Here is a 10,800-nt window from a genome sequence, read left to right as displayed (position 1 = left end):
TGTAACTATGCTGGTGCTATGTTACTATTGTACAATGTGAACTAGTATGACTGAATTCTTTATTTGTTTGTTTGTTCTTTCAATAAAGTTTGGGGAAAAGATAAAAATAAAAGACACGATTACTATCAGCAAAAAATAAACTGCAGCAAAAAAAGAGGCCAGTGTTATCATTTTCAATTTATTATTGTATTCTGTTTGATTAGATTTCACTTTAATGGTGTAGCTTGTCAACTAACTACTATATCCATCAATATGTGATAGTGAAGTGATATTTTAAATAGTGTAATATATCATATTTATATAGTATGTTCACATATATTTATACAGTAATACTTATCAATACTTGACTATAGTAGTCACAACCTGTACAGTGTATAGAACACACACACACACACACACACACACACACACACACACACACACACACTCATATATTTTTGTCCTTTATGTGTAGTGCTGTTACATAATTGCTGTGCTCTCAATGCTGAGCTGACCGGTTCCTCTAGTCCAACACTAGACACTGTACTGTTGATCCTGTGTTAACCTGCATATGACAAATAAACCTGAAACTTGAAACTCGATTATATTACTATAACAAGTATTTCCAAGTGATTAAAATAATCCCCATATTCACCAAGCACAGCAATAAAGTGATCCACAAAGTAGTTCACATTAATGCATCGGTAATTATAATCCAATATTATCATATACAGAAATGGGTCATTCTTTAAAACTATTTTTCTATATGTTTTAAGTGACTACAAGACTTTTAATTGGCTTTTAAACTAAAACCTACTGTTTCCGTAGTTATTATTAGTTTAGAAATTATCAAATATATTGTCCACTCCTTGGTTACAAATCCCAGGAAGCGAAATCAGAGACATGTAAACATGAAACATGTCCAATTGTGCTTAGGGACATTTACAATGTATCTATAAATAAACCAATAAAGAAAACTGCTGAACGGGACAGCGCTAAATATCTAAACGTCTACAGCAACAACACGACCAAGAAGACAACACACAAGGTGAACTTCTTAATATTATAATTTACATTTAATTAAATCAATGAAGGATTGATCTGCATGTCCATCAGACACAACCAAAGCCACCCCATGGGTTAAACAGCCACAGCTCCACGCAGGCGCAGTACTAAGAAACAAACTACTTCCTGAAGGAGCGTGTGAAGTGTAGTTTTTCCACGGTGAGTGGATCCGACATTGAAGTCTAAACCCGTGGACGTATCACTTTGGCCTGAGGTGTGCACACGTCCATCCTCCGGCCTCAAGTCACACACGGTGCTCTGTCCGAAGAGGACTTCAGGTCATCCGTCACAGTGGGATGCAGACAGCTGGTAAACTCATGAAGGTTTTCCTGACGAGGCGCATCCCGCAGGAGGGGATGAAGATCCTGTCCACGGGTGGAGTGTATGCACTATTTTTTAACGATCAACTATCTGTTATTAGACATGGTCAATATGGTGTTTATTAACTAGCAGCAGACTGTACTCCACCGTGCTTGTCCTCACCTTTCAGTTTGACCCAACCATATGTTCAGACAGTCATCAGTCTTTGCTCGGATTCATGTTACACACTTCTGCAGCCAAATCAAAGTCCAGACCTCACATGCACCCACCACTACAGTCTCCATATGCCTAAATCAGTGTGTATGCTTGCTTCCATCACATGCATTTGATTCAATTGTTTTTGTCCACATTGAAACAGGTGTGAGGTGTCTCTGTGGGACTCTGATGAACCTGTGCCGAGGGCAGAGCTTCTCAAAGGTGTGCAGGGGGCTCACGGTCTTCTGTGTCTGCTGTCGGACAAGATCGATGCTGAGGTTCTGGATGCTGCAGGTACACATCATCTCTCTGTGTGTAGAACTGGGCCAATGTACTGATCAGTCAATCAAACAAAGATATGATCCATTAGGTGTCATTACTGGTTTCCACTGAGTCCTGAATACTTAAGTTAAGTCAATTAAAAAAAAGCCGTAAGAGCAGTAAAACCTTAAAATCTGTAATCAAATTTAAAACTACAAAATACATACATATAATTATAAACACACAATAAGACAAAACCAGGGCTGCAAAGTAACAATTGTATTTTCATATAATTTATCAAGTAATCCATTGATTATTTTCTGTATGGACTGACTGACCCATGCAAGTTGTCATTTTTATTTGAGTTCTGATTTCACTTGACATTCTTTACATTTCTTTTTATGTTGATCGGGATAGAAATGCCATGATATTATTATTATATATAGTATTTTAGGGGCATCTTTAAGATGTAATTACAGGCAAACAGAGAGTTTTCTTGCTTAAGACATTACATTCAATGATTAAATTCATCCATCCATCTATTTTCTGTTAATCACTTAGGGTACACCCTGGACAAGTCAAGCATTCACATTCACCCCTACGGGCAATTTAGAGTCACCAAACATCCTATTGAGTGCATGTCTTTGGACTGTTGGTGGAAGCCAGAGAGAACCCACGCAGACACAGGGAGAACATACAAACCCCAGCTGAGATTTGAACCAGTAAAACTCCTCGCTGTGAGGAAACAGTGCTGACCACTGCACTGCCCTAAATTATTAAATCAGTTGTCAAAATTGTTGCAGATTCATTTTCGGTCTCTGCTAATTGTCTCTGCTAATAAACTGTAATAATAATCTGTTGATCAAGTGTACTAGTGTCTACATTTGTGTGTGTCTGATTCCAGGACCAAACCTGAAGGTGATCAGCACTTTGTCTGTGGGATATGACCACTTGGCTCTTGATGAAATCAAAAAACGGTAGGTCCCATTTAAAAACAAAACAAAAAAAACTATAGCTTATATACTTCAAAAAACCAACCTACAATTAGTACAATCAACAATGCTTTTAAGTCATATTAGTTTATTTTCAACAGTGGCATACGTGTTGGATACACTCCAGACGTCCTGACTGACGCCACAGCAGAACTGACTGTAGCTCTGCTGCTGGCCACCGCTCGCAGATTACCAGAGGGAGTGGAGGAGGTCAAAAAGTCTGTTTCACCAAGTTACACATTTACACATATCAGTTTCTACTTTGATTATGACCGTCTGTCTGTAACTTTTTAACCAAGAGTACAAATAATTGCCTTAATTGACTGCCAAAGTGGTCACGCTGTCTATTTCTTTTTCCTCACAGTGGTGGCTGGAGCTCATGGAAGCCTCTCTGGCTGTGTGGTTATGGTCTGTCTGGCAGCACAGTAGGAGTCATTGGACTGGGACGCATTGGTAAGACTTCATTGCGACTTCATTATAGTAAGATATAACATGCATCTGGATCATGGAGCCAACTGTGTAGGGGAATAACTGCTTTGTGTTCAGGTATGGCCATTGCTCAGAGACTCATGCCCTTTGGAGTGAAGAGGCTGCTCTACTCTGGGAGAACAGCCAAGGCTCACGCTGCTGAGGTGAACGGAGAGTTTGGTAAGAAAAGGGAGAGAAACGGTGAAAGATTAAAAGCATAGTGAGATATAAAAGGACAGGACAAGAGATGTGGAAATTAAATTTTAAAAATCTGTCTTCTCTCTTCAACAGTTCCTCTGGACACCCTTGTGTCTGAGAGCGACTTCATAGTTGTTTCCTGCTCCCTGACACCTGAAACCCAGGGGCTGTGTGACAAAGCTTTCTTCAGCAAGATGAAAAACACAGCAGTCTTTGTCAACTCAAGCAGGTAGACTTCCAAAGCAGCGCAGTGTGTGTGCATAAAGGAGAAAGCATTCATTTTGATTAATGACAGTTGTCATGTATTTATTAACACAAGGTGAATTATTTGTTTTAGAGGAGCTGTGGTGAATCAGGAAGATCTATATGAAGCTTTAACCAGTGGACAGATAGCTGCAGCAGGACTGGATGTCACAACACCTGAGCCACTTCCAACAAACCACCCACTTCTTACACTTAAAAACTGTGGTGAGTAAACAGGATGCGCAATACATGTTATTAGGCCCTTTTAACCCACCACACCCTCTGATTTTCTTTTATCATGATTTTTTCTGTCCTCTCTTATCTTGTGCAGTGGTGTTGCCGCACATCGGCAGTGCAACCTACTCTACGAGAGGCATCATGGCAGCTTTGTCAGCTAATAACCTGCTGGGAGGTTTACAGGGCACAGACATGCCCAGTGAACTCACCTTCTAGTGCCTGAAACGGAGCCGCTGTGCCTAGAGTGCTACCTTCTCTGGTGCTGCATGGATAACAGATCACAGTAATGTTGAACAAGGATGAGGAAACTACTAATATAGTTTAGACATATACTGTATTTTTACACCATAATCAGTGTCGACTGGATAGTTAGATTTGATCCTAACTAACGAAGAGCACTTTTGATACTCGGTGTGCATTTTTGAGGAAGGAAATGCTCAGTGCAAGATTTTGACATTTCACACGTGTTCAAGTTCTTGAAAAAGAGGCTAATGAACAAACTAGCAGCACTCCTTAACCTTAGTTCTTACCAAAACCCACAAAACATGCGTATGTCTTATGTAGAAAACTGTAGGAACTGGAAAATCCTAAATAGAAGCAGTGGTTACCTCTCTCATTAATGCAATGTTTGCCATCAAGGTTAACGTTCTTGGTCTGCACTTTATTCTGATGTCAATGCTCCAGGTCTACAGAACAGTACAACACTCCACAAGTTTTGTGTGTCAAATGTGTTTTTTCTGAAGAATAAAAACGGATGGCTTAGTTTAAATGTAATGCTCTGTATGTGTTTTTAGAAGTTCCTTATGGTCCAAATAGATTTAAGCTCAGTACAAATGACCAAGTGCATCATTTATTCTTTGAGAATGTTTTCAGTGCATTCGCATCAGTTTGGATACATCTTATTCGTTTCATGAAAAGCACAGCATGGCTCAGAAAAACATGAAAAAATGAAAAGACTTACATATATAAGCTAACTGACTTTGATTTCATGTAACATCAAATCAAAATTTGATTGGGGGAATAAATAATCAAGTTTACAGGGTGCATTTCAGAAAATAAATAATTGTGTCTTAAACTTAATCCACAAATGTCTGTGAGGTCAGTGCAGGTCAGAGCAGGCTCTCCGGGAATGAATCGTCTTTCCAGTTTAAGCAGGTGTTTTTGGAGTGTTTGTACAGATGGGAGGACTGGCTGAAGCGTTTGCCACACTTCGGACAGGGATAAGGCTTTTCTCCGGTGTGAACGCGAATGTGCTTCTTACAGTCAGTCAGGTTCATGAAGGTCTTGCAGCAGATTTTGCAGGCGTATTTCTTCTCCCCTTCCACCAGCAGCACATGATCTTCAGCAGCTGCCTTCTTGCACTTGGACATAACATCCTCTGAAGCTCTGGTTAGAGGTGGTCGATCAGCAGCATCCCCCGCTGATGCAGAGGAGAGATCCGTGCCGGCTTCTGATCCAGGCGGAACTTTGGGGGCGATGCGGCGGAAGGTTGTTGCCCCAGAGCTTTTCCCGGCCCTGGAGGGTTGGACAAGTGAGTTTTCCAGACCGAGGCTTGGTCTGATGCCGCTTAGGAACCCTGCTAGAGTGTTCTGGGTGGGCTGGAGGATGAGTGTGTCGCTGAAACTGGGGCCTTGAGTTGGGAGAAGCTGCTGCAGGGGGACGGACGTTACAGGAAACATCAGTGAAGAGGAGGAATCGGTGGACTGAGCTTCTGAGTTCTGACATGGTTCATCTCCAGCAGCTGCGGGGGTATCACTAGCGGTGGCGGCAGCAGCAGTAGCAGCAGCAGTGAGGCTGGCTAGGCTGTCTTCTTCTTCCAGAGCTCCCATTACACTTTCACTGCTGGGATTGAGGAAGCAGGAAAACGCCAGCTCTGACAGGCTGTCTAGACCTTCGCCGTCTACTGACTCCTCCCCCAAATCTCCAGCCTCTCTCTGTGCATCAGTATGAAGATGTGTGCACAGCTGAGATTGTAAAGAGCTCACATCAGCCTCTAGACACGCTGTGGCCATTTTATCGCCACTTAGTTGTGTATCCAAATTGTCCATGCAGTCTCGTGGTGGAGAATTGTTTAGTACAGTGTCCAGATCTGGCGAGTATGAGCTCGGATTTTCCTTTTTCACCTCAATCATCGGCATCTTCATCTCCTCTCCATCATCCTCCCCCTCTTCTCCAACCTTCACTTTAACCACATTGCCTCCATCTGCATCTCCGCCCTTCTCCCACGCACCTACACCTGCTGTGCCGCTGTCCGACTGGCTCGGTAGCTGGATCTCCTCCAAGTCTCCCTTGGTTGCTTCATATTTCTCCTCCTCCTCCTCAACCTCGCCTCGGCTCTGCCACAGTCCGTTGGTCGTCTTCAGGCAGTCCGAGGACAGCAGCTCCTCCCCTCCCTCCTCTGTGCTGATGGTGCTTCTGGTCACAGTGGGTGAACACTCCTTATAGTTTCCCTCAGGCAGCCTGCAGGACCTCTTTCTACCACTGAGTGTGTCCTCTTGTGACTTCCTCTTCTGCCCTGGAAATAGTGCAGGACTCTGCTCGCCACTGACTTTCCTCCTCACCCCGTGGTCTTCAACCCCACCAGACTGACTAACCTCCACTCCCACTCCCTCCTCACCCGTGTCCTCCTCTGTGACAGATGTCACCGACCCCTCTTCCTGGGAACACTGCTGCTGTTGCACTGACCTCCAGCCTTTAGGCGGCGATGCAGGGAAGTTTTTCCTGGACAGGTGGAGCTTGCAGGCTTTGACTACAGCATTGAGGTGCAGATGTGACGCTGCCAACAATACATCCATCACATTAGAGGCTCTCAGAGAGAGGGTTGATGTGTAAATCATGTCTAGGAGGGTGGAGAAGGCCTCTGGTGTAACCACCTCTGGATCTAGCTCCATTACACTGGGGCCTCCACCTCCACCTGTGTCAGATCCTGGTCCTCCAACCTTGCCTTCGCTGTCACTGGAGCTCAGGAGAGCCCTGAAGTGGGAGCTGCATGCTGCCAGGATGGAGCGGTGAGCCTGGAAGCTCTGGCCTCCAACCACCACCACACAATCACATAGTTGAGCATGGAGGCGCTGGTGGTTAAGCTGATTGAAAATCTGTTTGAAATGACTTGGAAAGTCCATTGCTAGTGAATATTAAAGGTGTTATTTTGTAGCATGTGTACTGCTGCAGCAACACAGCGAAGATCATTCATAAAACAGTCCAGTTATCCAGAAAGGCATCAACTCTGACATGCCTACCTCCAGTCTCATGCATACTGTAGCAGCAGTGTGCTGTCGGATGGAGCCGGGTTTCCTAGAGATGCTCTGGAGTATGGGCGGGCCTGATCCAACAATAACACGGAGGGATGCGGCGAGCTTTGTCCCCCAAGAACAGCCTCGATATCTGCACAGCTGTTTCTCTCCTGCATCCGCAGCTCAGATTTGATATAATGCAGTTTTTTTTTCTCCCTCGTGGTTATTGTTAATGTTACTGATTAAGAGCGCTCAAACAACCGGCACGGTTTCAGCCTCCATTGTCGACGCCTCCATCGCTTTTAGTCTCAGCGACCCTCAGAGGAAAAACAGCAGCGCCACCATATGTTGATTTTGTGGAAATGCATCTATACTTAATTGCAGTACAGCTTTAGTCACACTTTGATTAAATAAATTGTCACCATGCAATGATTAGAAAGCTGTGTGTGTTTCTGATTATGTTTTACAGACAATAAGGCTTCATTGATTTAAAAAAGCAGATTAACTTTTAGACTTTAACATTGTTCCTTGAATACAAGTCACTTCAGTCGGTGGTGTGGTGTCAAACCTTCCCCACAAACTGGTGGTGCTGGGTTCTACCTACCCAGGACATACAGTACAGACATTATCCATGCATTAAATTAACACACACCTTTTATTCAGCTTTTATCTGTTGGACTACCTCACTTGATTGCACATTTTAAAATAAATGTATTTGCACATTACCTGGTGAACACTTTGTATATTTCTGCACCAACTGCTCAGCTCTTTTCATTTTAAAACATATTGTATATATATTTATATTGTTTATATTAGATTTATTTTTTAGATCCTCCTTTATAATTTTACTTCATGTTTGTTAGGCACCAATAACACCAAGACAAATTCCTGGTATGTGAAAACCGACTTGGCTATAAACCTAAAAACCTTCTGGTGATGTGCTCATTAATGGACCTTTTTCACAGCAGCCATTTTGACATAAAATAGTAAACACAGGTGTTACCTGCTGTGAAAAAGGTCTGTTGCACCGTTGGAACATTAAACTTGACATGTAGTTCATGGTTCACGGTAAGAAACACCTGTTAACTTATAGTGATCTCGCCTGATCCAATTAATACACCTGGTGCTCAGCTGTCATCAGTGCATATGCAGAGATAAGCATAGACACACACGGAGCACTCTAAGACAGCCATCAGTGGAGTGACAGAGAAAAGCTATTTACTATTATTTTGAGAAACTGATATATGAAAATAAGAAATAAATAATAGACAATCAAGGTACAGTGCGATAAGGACATGTTAGTGCAGCAATAAGCACTGTGACAGTACTAGAGGGGATAGATGTAGCATGTCCAATTACTGAGGAGGTACTGTCTGAAGAGCCGGGCCTTCAAGAGTTTTTCACAGGTAAAGCAGGACGCCTCTGCTCTGGTAGGACCTGGTAGTGCTACGACCTTACTGTATCTTTGAACTCTGTGGACTATACTATAAATCAGCATCAATACTCAGGGAAAAACAAACTGCATTTAAAGGACAGGTGTGTTGTCAATATTATGATAAATCTAAGTCAACGGTGAGCTACTTCCTTTTTATTTGCAGCGATTTCATTCAAACTTATCACCGAAAAACGTTGAACGTAGTTGAACAGTTTCTGCTCCATGACCTGCTGTGTAATGACAAACCAACAAAAATAAACATTATTTTCACTTTATTATCAAAGTCTGATACACACTATCAAACTCTGTCTTCAACAATGATCACGACATGTTTTAAAAGAAAGGCAGACTACAAAAAAAAAAAGAACAAGGACGCACAAAAAAGAAAAAGAGAGAAGTCGTCTCCTCAGTGATGGATGGACAGACACTGGTCGTCTTCAACAGGATTTGCTGTAATGGCCCCAGCTGCTGCTGCTGCTGCTGCTGATGGTGGTGATGGTGTTGGAGATGGTGGAGATGGTGGAGATGGTGGAGATGGTGGTTCATAGTGTCTCTGATGCAGTAGACTCTGGGTGGAAGAAGAGACCAGCTGCTCCGTTCATATGCTGTCCAGCTTCTTTAACACATACGGCGCTGTAAGGAGAAAACAGATGATTAGTTTCTGTTGACGAGAGATTAAGCAACAGATTTAGCTGTCACAGCTCAGCACAGACCCACTGGCACTGTATGAGTGTGCAGTCACAGTGAGTTTATTATATATTTAGGATTAGGGTAAGATGACTAATGCTTTATATATGTTATTATATTATTATAAGATACATTTTTAATGCTTGTCTTTCCTTTAACATGCACAGATTGCCTAATTAATACTGTGAAGAGCTGCAGTTTTATTGTTATTTAACGTCAATGTCATCTGCCTGTACTCACTGGCTCTGAGAAGGGCGACGTAAATCAGAAAGTTTCGTAAAGATGAGATGACGTCCTGCCGCATTTTCTTCTTCATCTCCTCCGGATCCATTTTAGGTCCGAGTCCTTCCAGCTTGAACATCTTAGCTGCAGGTTTTACTGGCTCTTCTTCCTCAGTCTGTGTTGAAATAAAAACGCACCGATCAGGAAGCATGCGCAGATGAAACGAGCTGCACCGGACACGCGACACACAAACGGAGGTGACGACACACGACGGTGAGCGCAGAGGGACAAACCGCATGAAGGGCGCAGAAGGTAAAAATAAGATGTGGCACCAGTCTGTGTTTATGAAAAGTTTATTTGTTAAACATGGCATAAATGTGTTATTTTACTATTTCATAATATTAATTAATATAAAAATATGATTTGAAGGTTTCTGGTTGTTTTATAATTATAGCTTATTGGCCAGGTGTGTACACACATGAGTGTACATACAGGTAAACATACAGTTTAACAAGGAACATGACAGGAAGGCGCAGACATAAACATAAAAACATACAAAATAACTATATACACATTGCAGACATAAACATAAAAACATACAAAATAACTATATACACATTTAAAAGATATATGTGCATAAATATAGATATAGATATCTGTATCTATAGGCATTGTAAACTAGATAAAGGACTTTGCAGTGTATGATTAGTTTTCTTTTTCTTGTGTGCTGTTCTGTTAATCTTAATTAAGTTAGGCAAAACAATATAAGTATGGTAGATTGTGGATGTGTGCATCATCTTGTCAGGTAAAAACCCTTAAAATAGTCTTATCTTGTTTTATTAGAGGCTGTCTAAAGCTAATAAGTCAAATGCTGCCGGTTGAAATAATAGAAATAATACATTTCTTTTTTTTCATTACATTTTTTAAGAAGGCAAACATGACAAGTCGCCTATGTAGGGAGCCTTTATTATTTGAGCTGATATTGTGATCTAGTGGGGCAGATTGCTAAACAAATATACACTTAACTAAATTACTACTAACCAGCTGACACGCAATGAATATGAGGCCCTGGGGCAGCTTCCCACTTTGAATACTCCAGCCTGGCTTGCGGGGCTATTTGTTTTAGTGGTCATTAAATAAAAGTCACACACTGGTGTAAAAGAATGAGTCACTATGAGCTGTATTTATTTCTTACAACACATCAGGAATTAAATGATAAAGTCCTCAATAATAAAGATATAATTTCAATAGTCAGTATATTATT

The 10,800-nt window shown here is 41.8% G+C and overlaps 3 protein-coding genes across 3 annotated transcripts; 1 reads left to right on the top strand and 2 right to left on the bottom strand.

Annotated features, from left to right (window-relative positions):
• The first annotated feature begins 1,155 nt into the window (after positions 1-1,155).
• grhpra (glyoxylate reductase/hydroxypyruvate reductase a) lies at positions 1,156-4,728 on the top strand. Its single transcript, XM_010748662.3, has 9 exons — positions 1,156-1,426; positions 1,724-1,854; positions 2,726-2,798; positions 2,915-3,031; positions 3,178-3,266; positions 3,360-3,461; positions 3,573-3,708; positions 3,817-3,947; positions 4,054-4,728. The coding sequence occupies exons 1-9, from the start codon at positions 1,341-1,343 to the stop codon at positions 4,173-4,175; spliced, it is 987 nt and encodes a 328-aa protein (XP_010746964.1). The 5' UTR covers positions 1,156-1,340; the 3' UTR covers positions 4,176-4,728.
• LOC104933267 (zinc finger and BTB domain-containing protein 5-like) lies at positions 4,592-7,765 on the bottom strand. Its single transcript, XM_010748674.3, has one exon. The coding sequence runs from the start codon at positions 7,079-7,081 to the stop codon at positions 5,069-5,071; it is 2,013 nt and encodes a 670-aa protein (XP_010746976.3). The 5' UTR covers positions 7,082-7,765; the 3' UTR covers positions 4,592-5,068.
• A 1,117-nt stretch (positions 7,766-8,882) lies between these two features.
• Positions 8,883-9,782, bottom strand: tomm5 (translocase of outer mitochondrial membrane 5 homolog (yeast)). Its single transcript, XM_010748661.3, has 2 exons — positions 9,555-9,782; positions 8,883-9,260 (listed from the first exon to the last, which is right to left on the bottom strand). Exons 1-2 carry the CDS (start codon positions 9,745-9,747, stop codon positions 9,226-9,228), a joined length of 228 nt encoding a protein of 75 aa, XP_010746963.2. The 5' UTR covers positions 9,748-9,782; the 3' UTR covers positions 8,883-9,225.
• Positions 9,783-10,800: the final 1,018 nt, after the last annotated feature.

Source organism: Larimichthys crocea, chromosome I (assembly GCF_000972845.2).
Source record: "Larimichthys crocea isolate SSNF chromosome I, L_crocea_2.0, whole genome shotgun sequence".
NCBI lineage: Eukaryota > Metazoa > Chordata > Actinopteri > Sciaenidae > Larimichthys > Larimichthys crocea.
Note: the sequence above shows the minus strand (reverse complement) of the source record. Positions and strands in the feature narration are given on the sequence as shown.